The sequence below is a fragment of the Macrobrachium rosenbergii genome, chromosome 19 (assembly GCF_040412425.1).
Source record: "Macrobrachium rosenbergii isolate ZJJX-2024 chromosome 19, ASM4041242v1, whole genome shotgun sequence".
Classification (NCBI taxonomy): domain Eukaryota; kingdom Metazoa; phylum Arthropoda; class Malacostraca; order Decapoda; family Palaemonidae; genus Macrobrachium; species Macrobrachium rosenbergii.
Window position 1 is genome coordinate 22,958,124 of NC_089759.1, and position 14,647 is coordinate 22,972,770.

Genomic DNA, 14,647 nt, shown 5'->3' on the forward strand with positions numbered 1-14,647 from the left:
TAAACTTGCCAGTATTTCATGACATTTTCCTTCTTGCTTTGTACTACTCCCATAGTTACTTCTTTGATTTGTCTAGCATGAATCGTAAGTGACAGCTGTTAAGTGACTTTTTCCGTCCACATCATCACTATTTTCATAGAGTGCTTTTGTAATCATAATCATACATACTTTTCACAATGTTTTGCATCCTTTTTCCTTTCTGTAACGTACTGGGATTTGTAAGTATGGAAATGCAAAGTGCTTAAAGGTAATATTATTTTTTTTTAATTTACAGAGTCTTGCAGAAGTATTCCGATGTTTCATTTGTATGGAAAAACTTCAGGATGCTCATCTGTGTCCACATTGTTCAAAATTATGCTGCTATTTGTGCATCCGGCGTTGGTTGACGGAGCAACGACCGCAATGCCCACATTGTCGAGCAAACTTGCATCTTCATGAATTAGTAAACTGCCGATGGGTAGAAGAGGTTACCCAGCAACTTGACACTTTACAGCAGGCTGGTGCAAGACCACTCCCTCCAGATACCGACAAAGACAAGTAAGCTGGACAGTGAATCTAGATTTTTAAAAATTTTATTAAAAAGAACAGGACTGTTTTGCAGTTTATGCAGTGATTTGGAAATTGAGTTGATAATGATCAGTAAAAGTCACAAGAACATGGAAAGTTGGCAGATATTTGTCAGGTGAATGATGAAAGTTTTGGGTATATCTGTGTTCAGATATGTAGCCATTCAAAGAATCTTCATGTCTAATATTTTTCATTCTTTAAATTGTGTACACTGATAGATTAAATTAAATTTAGCTACTTTCTTTAACCCAAAAGGTGCGGTGCGTCGCTAAAATCGACGCTTTATATGCTGCATAAGGACCACGTCGATATTATCGACACTTTATTTTCAAATATCACGGTAAATTTAGTCTTTCCCCTTAGCTCTGTTTGAGTAATGTCATCCGTCTCACCAGCCATTCAGCTCACTATTGAACATAAAAGATGCCAGATTTCTCTTAATCATAGGTATAAAAATGGCAAAATTGTAAACCTTCCATCAGCCCAGGGGGGCGGGACCAGGGAGCAACGGTCGAGGATTTTTATAAAGCCTTGTTTATTTTGTGAATTTTGGAGATAATGGCTTTTGATGATGATGCTTATTCATTTTCATCAAATACTGATATCGAGATAGATAATTACAATGACAGTGATGACAGTAATATTGGTTTTAAAGTTAGTGTGCATAGGATAGTTAACATACACCCATTCAACCAATTAATAACTGTCATATATTTTTTGTACTTTTATAGGTGTTTCTTGAATAGCTAGGGAGTAAGATTGTCATGAAAAAATTTTAAATTGTCTCAGAAAATACTGCACAAAGCATTCCAAAACTAAAAAGTGGCTTTTGAAAAAATGTTTTCTTTCCATAAAATATTCTTTTTAAATATAGGTTTTTAAAAGTATCCTATATTTTATTTTTGATTATTAGTCTGCGACACAAGGCAGTTACAACCACGCATAACAGGTGATAAGTTAAAAAATGAGCAAAAAAATATTGATTCCATTACTAAAGTTGCAAATGCATAATACTGCCGTCGTCCTTAAGTGGTATCCCCCTAGCATCTCTTGGGTTAAGGTTGCCTACTAAAATTACTGTTGCAATTTAATTTGGAAAATTTGGTACAGTATAATGTAATTTTGGTGTTGAAATAAGTATTACAGGAAGTTAATATTATTGAAGGCATTATATAAGTACAGTACAGGTTTTTTTTTTTTTATCTAACTCTTCTATTTTTGGTAATTTCATGATACAGTGCTGTACTATTATTTACAGGTGTGAAAGTCATCAGGAAAAATTAAGTGTGTATTGTTGGACATGTGGCAAATGCATATGTCACCAATGTGCTTTGTGGGGTGGAACACATTCAGGGCATACATTTAAACCATTAGAAGAGGTTTACGAACAGCATATTACACAAATAAGAGAAGAGGTAGCACAACTACGAAGGAGGTTACATGAATTAGTGTCACTTGTGCAAGAAGTGGTAAGTATAAATTTAATGTAATGTTATATATCTTGAAGAGGAAATATTGTTGCTTGCCTACAGGTTTCAGAGAGTAAATTAATGTTTATAATTATTTTTATTGTTGCATATTTGTTTATCAGAAATTTCTATTTTGATGCTGAGTGTTTACTTAATGCTTTCCTCAGTCCAGATGAAAATATGCATTGAGGCAAGACTAAGGAAGACTTTCATTTGCCATTTCTATCCTTATAGCAAATTTATACTCTTAAATTATACTTTGTTGTTTTACTGTAGAGGTTCTTTTGAAGAATAATGTATGGGTCCTGTACTTGAGAAATGGTGCTCACTAGTTCTTGATGTGGTAGTGTTACTATTCACCCACAAAGCAAAATACAGTATGATGATTTGCTTGGATGCTGTCTTGTCAAGAATGACTCTTTTGCTAATTTTGTATTTCTTTTCTCCATTCTTTGGTACTAATCATTCTAAAATTATTTCAAGTGAAGTTCCCATTAATTAATTGTTTAGGCATAAAAAATATTGATTGTAGTGATATATTTATGTTGACTAATGAGAACTGTTGAAACTTCAGGAAAGAAATGTCGAGTCTGTTCGAGCAGCTAAAGACGAACGAGTGAGAGAAATCAGAAATGCAGTAGAGCTGATGATTGCACGACTCGATTCGCAATTGAAGTCGAAGCTGCTCACATTGATGGGACAGAAGAACTCCTTAACTCAAGAAACGGAGCAGTTGGAATCTTTATTACAGGAAATTGAGCATCAGCTGCATACATGTTCAAAGTAAGTACAGTAGTGGTCATATGAATTTCTATTTTGTTCATGAGACTTACCTGCCAGATATATATATAGCTGTATTCTCCGAAGGTCCGACAGAATTTCAAATTTCGCGGCACACGCAGTGGCCGGTCAGGTGGTTAGTACCCATTCCGCCGCTGGGAGGCGGTATCAGGAACCATTCCCATTTTCTATTCAGATTTTCTCTGTCGCCGGACTGTCAACACCTGTTGTCAGTTCCTCCGCCTTTGGATTTTGGTTGTTTTTGGAAATTTGTTGTCACTTAAGTATTTTGGTTGTTTTTTGGTATTAAACTGGATCTGTGACTTGGCAATATGTAAGGGTGTTCAATGCTCTATGATAATCGGTAATGAATGTGTGGGATTGTCTGAGGGTGAGTGGAAGAAATATGAAGCCTATATGCTTAAATTGGAGCGTGATAGGCTGAGGAAATCTTCCTCCTAGAGTGCATCCTTAGTTGGACAGTCTGGGTTTTCTCCGACTAGTAACCCTGTAATAAATTTATTACTAACCCTGTAGTTTGTTGCTGCAGAAGGTAATTCCCTGGCTCTCGTGTGGAGTCAATGCGTGCTCTTGAAACTAAAGTGAATGCAATTCAAACGCATAGTGTTAGTGCTAGTGCCCCTAGTGTTGTGGGGGGCGTCAGATCGGCCCTATAATGCCTCTAGGCCTGGACCTCTGTCGAACTCCCAGGACCAGGGAGGGGGCATGTCGAAAGCCGCATGAGGGTTACGGGGCTTCCCACCGATCTGGCGTCCCCTTCGGCAGGTCCTGATGACGCTACCCAGGCTGCCAGGGATCGTGCTCAGGCACGCATCCTGAAGGATTTGCTTCGTCCTCCGACACGTCCTCCCGCCTCGGGGTTGGAGCTCTCGGTTGGACTCTCGCCCTCTTAAGAGAAGCTTAGAGGAGAGGACGCTTCACGCCCTCTTCCTCTAGACGTTTGTACTCTCCCCGAAAGTTGCGTGGATATTCCTCTGCAGAAGAGAATAAAGTGTTTTTCGAATGATCACTCTACTCGACCCCCTGTCGCGCTAAGGCAAGGGCTAGAGCTTCTTCCCTGTGGAAGGAAGTATACGTCTCTCGCCCCTTTCCTTCTCTCAGGTTCAGCCCTTCTCCCGAGAGAGTGGCTTCTCCAACGCGTAAGATTTTGTTGGGTTTGCAACAACAGCTGGATGCTCTCATGAACCTTTCAAGATTCGTATCTGCCTGTTAAGAGGTACAGTCTTTCACCTTCGTCTCCCGCTTCGGGAACGATACAGAGCGTCTGTCGTCTAGAGAGAGTGTTTAGTGGCTTCCTATTCGTCTTCCCCGAGTTGAGGTGTTGGCCTTTTCTCTGTGTCTCGCCAGGAGCGCGTCTTGCTCTTCGTGCGCTTCTCACGCTTCACGCTCCTCACCTTGGCCTTCGCGCGCCAGCCATGACGCAGCGCGCCACGCTGTGACTCTCTTCTAGTACTTGCCACGGAGCTCTCGCGCGTCACGCCATGACGCCCCGCCGCTTCGCCGCCGTATAGCTTCAAGTCTTGTGTTGACACCGCTCCAGTTGTTCATCATGTCGCACAACTACCCGCTTCAACATCTGATGTCCTTCTTAATTTAGCCAGTACTTGCTTCGGCAGTACATATACTAATTGGAACGATACAGAGAAGATTAGCATGGCTCTTGCGCAAGGATGACACGCTAATCGTGAAGCGTTCCACATTTTTTATGTTTACTATCGATACTCTAGTTGGCGACTTCTTCGTTCGCGGTAGTTCCCGCTTACGTATCGCGAATCGGAACTACTTTCACCACTCACTCAAGACCCTCCAGCTGCGGAAGAACATCCTCTTTCGTCACAGCCTTTGTATGAAGAGAAACTTCTTTCGTCTTCTTCTTCCTCTGATTATCAGACTCTGGCTTTTTTCTTAAGGATCTGTTTCCTGAGACTTTTCAACCGTCGGCTCCTCTCTCTCCACCTTCGCAGTTGTCTTTGTCTTAAGGGAGCGTTTGACGAAAAAATCGGAAATAAAATTTTCTGGGATATTTTATATATGGCATCATACATATCCTGACTATCTTCTCAGAAAGTTTTATTTAAAAGTTCGCCACAGTTAGAAGTTATAAACAAAACAGTAACCTATCATAGTCAAATTACATTTTTCATATAATGTAATGATATTGTCAGTATATCGGTGGTAATTTCCTTTTAGCTATGAAATAATATCTAATGCGATCTATGGCAACCCTGTGGACATAGTACGCATCAGCGAAAGACAGGAATGCCGCAGGGCAGTCACTCAGTCAGTGGCAGTCAGTCAGTAGCAGCTCAGAGCTTGACTAAGTAAAACGTCGCTGGCCAACCTCAGCCGTGTTTTGACACTCGCTTCATTTAGCTTCATTTAGCGAAGTTATATTACTTTGCAGGTCTATTTTTGTCTTTTCATTATGTCATAAAACATCAAACTGTGTAACGGCAAGCAAATAAATACACAGAGAAGCAAAAATATCGTTTTCTCAAAACCTAAGTTATCGACATTCAAACTGCATCTCCTTCATAACGCTTGCACCGATCTCAGATACAAAAAGTAAACGAAAGCTAAATGTTTGCATAACAAAGGGGCTTCCATGGGAAGCAACACGAGACCCGCACCACGAGAAAGAGTTTTTTTTCCCGAAGGAATGTCACTTCCAAGAGAGGTAGCAAGTGACTCCCTTCATCTCCAGACTCCCTTTGCAACCAGGCTTCATTTTGCACAAGCCTGGAAAGAGTGAGGGGCAGACGTTTGGTCCCTCCTACTGTTAGAGAGAGGTTACTTGATTCCCTTCCTGTCTCCTCTTTTGTTTTTTGTTTCCCAACTGCCTTCCTGTCAAACAGAAAATTGTTTGACCTGCTCGAACAGATGTTCGAGCGGAGAGCAGTGGAACAGATATTGACTCGGTGTTCCCGGGATTTTACTACAGATTGTTTCTAGTCCCGAAACTTTCAGTAGGCTGGAGACCCGTCTTGGACGTCAACAGGTCGAACAACTTGGTCCGGAAGGAAAAGTTCAAGATGGAGACCTCGCAGTCAATACTAGGAGCCCTTCATCCCGGGGATTGGATGGTATCTTTGGATCTCCAAGATACTTATCTTCACGCCCCAATTCATCCACGTTCGGTGAAGTATCTCAGGTTGTCTTGGGGACTAGGCGCACCAGTTCAGGGCTCTCTGCTTTGGACTCTGCACAACGGCCATACCACGTTGAAAACACCGCTTCTCGTCCGATCAGCGAAGTTAAGCAACGTTGGGTCTGGTCAGTAGGCTACGTGGATGGTTGACCGCCTGGGAACACCAGATGCTGTTGGCGTCACATTTTGCTCGAGGGTGTTTACACGTCTCATGAAAACGTTGCGATGCAGTTGCATCTGTCGCACGTCAGGATCTCACCCTACTTGGACGACTGGTTGATTCGAGCGCCGTCGGGCGAAGGTATCTGGAGGACCTTCAGTTGACTCTGCAACTCGTGAAGTCCCTGGGACTTCTGGTCTGTGGAGAAGTCGCAGCTGATCCCCTCACTGTCCATTGTGTCTGGGAATTCAGATCTATTCAGCGGCTTTTATAGCGTCTCCGTCGCAAGAACGGCAACTTCTATGTACGAAAAAGTTTCGGCCTTCTTGGAAAAGGAAACATGCTAGGTGAAGGAAGGAATGAGTCTGCTGGGGACCATTTCCTCGCTGGAGAAGTTTGTTTTCTGGGGAGTCTGCATCTCAGGCCTCTTCAGTTCTTTTTGTTGGAGAACTGACAAAGCAAGGAAGTCTTGAAAGAGGAATTGAGAATTCTTCCTTATATAAAGAGGATCTGTGGTGGTGGCTCGATCCAACGGAATTGCAGAAAGGGATCTCCCTCAAGCTTCTGAACCCCAACCTAGTGTTGTTTTTCCGACGGGTCGTCAACAGGTTGGGGGGCAACACTAGAGGGAGAGAAAGTGTTAGGAACCTGGAGAGAGGAACAGGTGTCCTGGCACATCGACTTCAAAGATTTGGCGGCTATCTTTTAGCTCGCCAATTCTTCGAGGTCCAAGTTTGCAATCGTGTAGTTCTAGCAAACTCGGACAATACTTGTTCCCTGTTCTGCCTTGCAAGAGAGATTATTCTTTGAGCCTATGCTCGCAACATTTCGATTCTCACAAGTTTTGTGGCAGAGGTCGAAAATGTTCAAGCAGACCTGCTCTGTTGGCGCCATCAACTCCTGCCGAAGGAATGGACCCTTCATCAGGAGGTTTGCCAAGATTTTTGGAAATTTTGGGGTCGCCATCTTGTGGATATTTTCACGACCTCAAGAACAGCGAGGCTCCCTCTGTAAAGCTCATCTGTACTCGACCCTGGGGCAGTTGCGATAGTTGCTCTTCCCTGGGATTGGACGGGAATAGATGTTTACGCCTTTTTCCCCGTTCTAAATTCTGGGAGAAGTCATACGCAAGTTCGCGGCCTCACAAGGGACGAGGATGACTCTCATCCCCATGTTTTGGCCTTCGAACCACTGGTTCTCGGAGTTTCTCTTCTGGTTGGTAGACGTTCCGAGGACCCTTCCTATGAGAGCAGACCTGCACATACAAACCCACTTCACGAGATATCTTTGAATCTCCCCGCTCTGAACCTGACTGCTTTCAGACTATCGAAACTTGGTCAGAGCGAAGGGGTTTTTTCTGGCCAGGTGGCACGGGCCATCGCTAGAGCCAGAAGTTCTTCATCTAAAGGATATATCTAGCGAAGTGAGCAACCTTCTAAGGTTGGTGTAGAAAGAAGGGCTTTTCCTCTTCCTCTATCATTGTGAGCCAGGTTGCGGATTTTCTCCTTTACTTAAGAGAAAAACTCGATATAGCGGTTCCGACTATCAAGTGTTATCGGAGCATGCTTTCGATTGTATTCAGACACAGAGGATTAGCTTTGTCTGACAATAAGGACCTCCACGATCTTACGAGCTCTTTCAAGACGTCCAAGGTTCCTCAGCTGATTTCCCCTGCTTGGAACTTGGACGTAATGCTCAAGTTTTTGATGTTTAGTCCTTTTGAGCCTCTCCACTCTGCATCTCTTAAGGATGTTACTCGAAACGGCATTCCTCGCGGCGAAGAGAGTGAGAGAAGTTCGAGGCCGTCATGTGGGCTTCAAGGAACACAATGCTGTCTATTCTTTAAGCCCTAAGTTCTTGGCTAAGAATGATAGGTCTTCTAACCCTTGGCCTAGACACTTTGAAATTAAAGGTTTAGCAGACCTTATTGGACAGGAACCTGAGGGAGTTCTATGTCCAGTTAGAGCTCTCAAGTACTACCTTAAAAGAACACAGGACACTCGTGGTCCATTGGATGTTTTATGGTGTTCTGTGAGGCAACCAGTTAAACCTATGTCGAAGAATGCACTGGCATTCTTCATTAGGGACGTCATTAAGGACGCACACTCTAGTTGTGACGACTCCAACTTCAAGTTGTTGAGAGTTAACGCTCACGAGGTGAGGGCAGTTGCTACCTCCATGGCGTTCAAGAAAAATATGGTACTCAGTGACATTTTTAGTGCCACATTTTGGCGAAGTCAATTCGGTGTTTGCCTCACACTCTTGGCAAGATGTTTAGGTAGCATACGAAATTGCTTTTTCGCTGGGACCATACATTGCTGCTTCAGCAACCTTGGGGACAAGGGGTAACTCTGATCCTATCCCCTTTTTAATTGTGTTTTTGTGGTTGTTGGGTCGACTACTGGAGGCAGTCTTCCCAATCCTTTGCAAACTAACGCTTTAGGTGTTGGTTAGGTGGTTAGTAATGCTCTTTTGTCCTCTTTGTATGGGCTATGATCTAGTCACATTGTGGTCACGCCCCGTTGACAGATCATCTAGAAGTCGCCAGCTATATAGGTCACTACCTCGCTGGGGTCTCTAGTAAAGCAGAAGCAGACTAGAGTGACAGTAACCACTCAGTCAGCTACGCTATCAGATAAGGAACCAAAATAATTTTCCCAATAATTGGTTTTTTCCTATTTCTTGGCTGTCTCTACCCCCTCCAAAGGTGGTATTCAGCTATATATATATCTGGCAGGTAAGTCTCATGAACAAAATGATATTTTAATGATAAAATAAAGTTTGTTCATACTTACCTGGCAGATATATATATTTATATTGCCCTCCCTCCTCCCCTCAGGAGACAGTGGCGTTAGAAAATCTGAATAGAAAATGGGAATGGTTCCTGATACCCGCCTCCCAGCGGCGGGAATGGGTACTAACCACCTGACCGGCCACTGCGTGTGCCGCGAAATTTGAAATTCTGTCGGACCTTCGGAGAATACAGCTATATATATATCTGCCAGGTAAGTATGAACAAACTTTATTTTATCATTAAAATATCATTTTCACAGTCTTGAATATTCATTCAAGTATTGCTTGTTTATTGTTTTATGGAATTTATGTCGTAAGTTCTATGTATTTAAATACTGCACTTCTTAGGCTGACAGTGTTTTACAGTATTTATAGAATGCACACTTAATGTTAGTATATAAAAAAATTGAAGTTAAATTGGAAAGAAGCTTAAAGATTTGAGGTTTGGGCAAGGAAAGAGCCCACTTACACTTCATGTTCTGGGAATAAATATTTATCCATAACAGATTTGCTTATTTTATGATAATGAAAGATAAATTTTTCTAGGGTGAGAAATGTGTGGAAAAGATAAATTTTTCTAGGGTGAGAAATGTGCATACAAGTCCCAGCTCATCCCTTCAGGGGTATTAGTTAGTTTATATAAATTGTTTCCATAGAAATAGACCACTGCTGTTGTGATGTCAGTTTGTAGAATGAATCAATCATTACTGTTTGATCTTCGAGAGAGTATATTCTCTTTCCAGGTCAGAATTGATCCAGCGCTCTCCAGATCTTCACTCGATGATCATGCCTGTTAATAAGAAACCTATGGCTTCCTTTGTTACTGCACCTGTACCAGCTGACTTCCAGAGGTAAGGGGCTTCGTTAAACGATTTTCGAAGCGAATTAACACGCTTGGGTGTCTGTACCTGTTTGAAAACTTCATCCTCTTTTTTTTATTTCAACCTTCTTTTATACAGTATAATTAAAATACAAGGTTTTTGTTTTTCTTTTTAACATTGTCCAAAATTATCTAGAAAAAACATTAAGTCTTGTTTCAAGAATGGTTCAAGACCTGGATTATGTTGATGCTTATCATACCCTCAGCCCTCAGTTTACATTTGCCAAGGGTTTATTTGTTTCATTCTGTCTGTTAGACAATAGACTTTTTAAGTGTGGGAGCATTGTGTTAACTTTTTAGCTTACTATGAATGCAAGTTAGATGTATTGCATATTCCTCAAGCAAATTTCATTTTTCAGAAGTATTGCTAAGTTACTTTGTTACTTTTTAGGGATGGATGTTAGAAAATTTTATACATATTTCAACTGCAAGTTAAAAATTCTTATATCTTTACAGTGAAATCGTCCCTCAATATGACAGCAGTACTTTCGTTATGAATAATTTTTCGCAGCTTCAACACAAAGCTGATCCAGTTTATTCTCCACCCTTACATGTTAACGGTTTGTCGTGGAGGCTAAAGGTAAGATGATGTATGCTCCTTTTGTAATTATTAATTAGATTTAATGGCTATATAAAAAATGTTTGGGTTATATATACAGTACAGGCAGTCTCCGGTTTACGACACGGGTTCGACACGGGTTCCATTCCTACACCACGTCGTAAGCCGAAAATCGTCGTAAGCTAAAAAATTGTCGAAAATTGTCAAAAATCCTAAGAAAATCTTACTTATAATGTTTTGGGTGTACTGTATTGAAAATGATATAAACTGCATTTTTACTGAGGTTTTCATAAAGAAAACCTCCCAATTTTGATTATTCTGCCGTTTTGTAGCCATATTTCTTCCATCGGATCGGCATCGTAACCCCGGAACATGCGTCGTAAACTGGGAAGTAATTTCTGATTAACATATTTGAAAAGCGTCATAACCTTGGAACGTCGTAAGCCGGACCTTTCGTAACCCAGGGACTGCCTGTATGGTGATTAGTAATGTATTTGCAGATGTAGGAAGTTCTCTCCCTTTTCTAGAAAAGAGGTATAAACTGGTATGTTACATCACATTGAAAAAAATGTTTTGTGGTAACAATAGAAACAATTAATCATGTTCATGGAGAGTATGACTTTTTACTAGGTAGAAATCAATCCATTGGAAACCCTACCACTTACATTGTGCTTTAAGCAGCACACTGTAGAAGGCACTAAATGTTCTTTGCGGTAACCTTTAAATTCGAAGGCACTAAATGTTCTTTTCATTAACTTTTAAACCATCAGCTACATTGCTTTCTGTTCTTTCATTTTCATAGTTGTTACATCTCATTTAAGACAGATCCTCCAAATAAGCCCCATAAAAGTCACAAAATGGACTCATTAGACTTCTGTACAATAAATAAACATACTAGCTGCAGATATGACCAGCCCAAAGTGATATTAGTTTTTAAATTTGTTGTCAATTAAAGATTAATGCAGTAATAACTGGATCAAGATGGTTACTTCTAGAGATATTTGTAGCATTCTAAAGCTGTAAAATGAGACTAAGGCCAATATGACTAGAAATTTTAGGGGAAAGTATTTTTTTACTGTTTTGTAATGTACACTGTATTGTATTTGTGGCACTCCTGCTTTATATAAGTAAAGTTTCAATGCATAGATTGTGAAGGAAGTTCTTTGTAATGTGAAGTCTGTTAGGCACTGCCAGACAATTCAGAGATTTACATAAGTACGTTAGCTAGTGTATAATTTGAATTTTCTTGAAGCTTTTGAAATTAGAGTTTGTTAGTGGTACTTTATTGCTGTATACTAGGAAATTCAGGGAAATTTTTATTATTCTCTTAGGTGAAATTGAATATCTTTCCTTACAGACAGGTTTTTAATGTTTTGCAAAGATGCAGGATTTTATGAGTTGTATGTTTAGGACTTAATGCCAGGTTCATTGATGTTCTTAACTTTTTCTTTTAGGTATATCCTGATGGTAATGGCGTTGTACGAGGCAACTACTTGTCTGTCTTTTTAGAACTAAGTGCTGGTTTACCTGAAACTTCAAAGTAAGTGAATGTACTGTCATTTTTTTAAAGCTCTGCAGGAAAGTAATGTGTTGTTTGCTACTGCAAAACTTTTTCATTTGAAAATGTTTTTTCAAAATATATTGGGTTGAAGATTAAATATATAAGAAGAAGTGAATAACATCTTCCTGACTGTTGAAGGAAGGAATGTTTACCTATGGCATTATAACATCAGTGACGCACTGCCTCTATAGTGCCTTAGACAGGATAAGATTCTTTGCAATATTCCTTTAACCCCAACCTGTCTTTTTAGTTTTCTTATTTTCCCTTATCCACATTACCTTTTTGTCATCTGCTTCATGCTTCAGTGTTAGGTCCTCATTTAAAAACAAATCTTAATAATAACCGGGAAAGCCTAGAAATTTAATTTGTTACTGGAATCACCTGAATGCTTTTTGTTGGCAAATGTACAAATACAAAATGGTCTAAATACTGTATTTTATGGGTTATGCCAAGCTATGCATTTGTCGATAAACACTCAGGCTTGGGATAGAGAAATACAGTACTTTTTTCCTGTGTCATACTATCAGCATTTATTGATGTACTGGTATATTTCTATTTGTATTTGAAAAAGATGCTCCAGATTGGAATCTTGAAGCTTTACCAGCAGTACTCTGTGTGCAGTGGAAAATGAAAATTGCAATATTAGCTTCTACAAATTTTGGAATGACCATCCAGAAGCATAGCTTCAGACCTCATCCAGGACTTATTATAAAGTAGTATGGTTTTCTTTTTGAGAAACTTGGAAATGTTTAAATTTAAAACTGCATGCTCTTAGTTGCTCCCACTTGATAAGGTTGGGATTTTTTTATCCTACTCAGAACTCATTTGTTCAGTTCTTCATAATTACTCAAATTATTCAATGTTGATAAGTATTCTCTCTTTCAGATATGAATACAGAGTCGAAATGATTCACCAGGGATCAAGAGATGCTAGTAAAAATATTGTACGAGAATTTGCATCAGACTTCGAAGTTGGGGAATGTTGGGGCTATAATAGATTTTTTCGTCTGGACCTTCTTGCCAGTGAGGGTTACCTTAATACAGAAACTGACACACTTATCCTGCGGTAAGTATTTTAAAAATTTGTTATGTCTCATGGTATGATAATGGTAAAGTAAGTTCGTTAATGCCTGGATTGAGAATGGTATTTACATGCAGAAGTGTTGCTGCTTTCAGCTAAAGAATACTTGCAGGTTTTCTGGAGAGTACATTAGTATGATTTGGATCAGTAGTCTTGTATTTATTGAAACCCCCTACAAGACTAACCACTTTGAAGATACCTGATAGCGCTTGCAGTTACGCATAACAGACGTGTTAGTGGTAGTTTCAGTTTCTTCAAGAAATCAATAGAATAGCCTAGAGTTGTTAGGTGAATTTTTAGGATTTTGTCCATGTAAGAGTACTATATTTGAATCTGATCTCTTATATTTAGAATCCATGCCCTTTATGAATTCGGAGCTTTTGAGTAAAAATGTTATTTATGAATTCAGAGCTGTTGAGTATATGAATGGTATTTATGAATCCATGAATTACAAAAATGTTGAAATTTTAATGAAATTATTCTAAAACTCTCTAACCATGTCATTAGTAATTAGCAGTTTTAGAGGCTTTAAGTAGTAATTTTATAACTTAGCTACTAAAGTAATTTTTACCGAATTTGCACTTTCAGCTTTCAAGTAAGGCCTCCAACATTCTTCCAAAAATGTAGAGACCAACAGTGGCATATTCATCAACTCCAGACTTTGCAAGCTCAATATATACAACAAATAAATAATTTAAAAGAGGTGAGTAACCTTATCTAGTGTGGTGTTTGACTGTGCTTAATTATGCTGATTCATACAAGCAGATAAGTTTGAAACAGTCTTCGCTAAATGATAGCTTTTTAACCTTGAAATCCTCCATAGAGGACTACCACCTGCGTTATGTCAAACTCGGCATACCAGCACACTGGACAGTTCTGAAAGTTTTTTACAATTTTCCTTTGGCCCCAACTATATTGTTCTTTGCCTTTTACTTTTCAACTGTCCCTTTACATTCCTACCATTGTGTCCCTGCTACAATTTTTACTTTTCATTGAAGATCAGACCCTTTGTATTAAACCTTTGATAGTCTAGAATTATGACTTAACAAAACTACCTTATACTGTAATATATGGTATATGTATCCATGAAGTGCCAGTCTCCATGTTGTGAAAAGTCATTACATCCCAAAGTGCAAATCAGTTTTTATTTTGTAGCTTCTATTTAACTAGAATTGTCATTTGTATTTTCATGGATAAATTTTTGTACCTTAGTACAGGTGTTTTATGAAATGAAATTGGTCATATATTTCTAGCCCTGTGAGCTGTATATTCATGTAGACATAAAATGATACCTCTAGCCTATTCACCTATGGAGGAATGAAAGGAAATCAGGATGATAACAACACCCGAGGCTTGATCAACATGACTAAATCAAACATAACTATTAATATATGTATTCCTAGTATGTGTATCAGTGAAACCATCATAAATAAATAGCCTTTTTGGAATTATTAACAAAAATAAGATTGAACCATATACTGTACAGTGTTGGATTGTAGCAGTCTTGATTTTAATAGAATGAACCTCTGGATGTAGGTTCCCACTTTTCATTTAAAATTGTATCCATTTGCATAGTACTGTGGTTAGTAATATTTCATTTATTCAAACCCCCATACATATTGTGGTTTG

The 14,647-nt window shown here is 39.4% G+C and overlaps 2 protein-coding genes, 1 non-coding gene and 1 pseudogene across 7 annotated transcripts in view; 3 read left to right on the forward strand and 1 right to left on the reverse strand.

Moving 5' to 3' along the window:
• The window catches only part of Kap3 (kinesin associated protein 3), a 261,015-nt gene that overhangs the window by 39,877 nt on the left and 206,491 nt on the right, over window positions 1–14,647 (reverse strand). The gene's annotated exons all lie outside the window — the stretch shown is intronic.
• LOC136848735 (E3 ubiquitin-protein ligase TRIM37-like) overlaps window positions 1–14,647 on the forward strand; it is a 29,019-nt gene that overhangs the window by 2,567 nt on the left and 11,805 nt on the right. For all 4 annotated transcript variants that reach the window (XR_010856107.1, XM_067121279.1, XM_067121277.1 and 1 more), the window contains exons 2-9: window positions 275–537; window positions 1,826–2,036; window positions 2,611–2,819; window positions 9,682–9,789; window positions 10,275–10,398; window positions 11,832–11,917; window positions 12,824–13,003; window positions 13,607–13,721. Coding sequence is in view for 3 of the 4 variants with exons in the window: in XM_067121279.1 (XP_066977380.1) it covers window positions 275–537; window positions 1,826–2,036; window positions 2,611–2,819; window positions 9,682–9,789; window positions 10,275–10,398; window positions 11,832–11,917; window positions 12,824–13,003; window positions 13,607–13,721 (1,296 nt within the window). In the remaining variant the exon portion in view is untranslated. The remainder of the gene's footprint in view (window positions 1–274; window positions 538–1,825; window positions 2,037–2,610; window positions 2,820–9,681; window positions 9,790–10,274; window positions 10,399–11,831; window positions 11,918–12,823; window positions 13,004–13,606; window positions 13,722–14,647) is intronic.
• On the forward strand, window positions 4,438–4,541 carry LOC136848881 (U6 spliceosomal RNA). Its single transcript, XR_010856170.1, has one exon. It is a non-coding gene; the product is annotated as a U6 spliceosomal RNA (small nuclear RNA).
• Window positions 6,041–6,164, forward strand: LOC136848874 (5S ribosomal RNA; annotated as a pseudogene).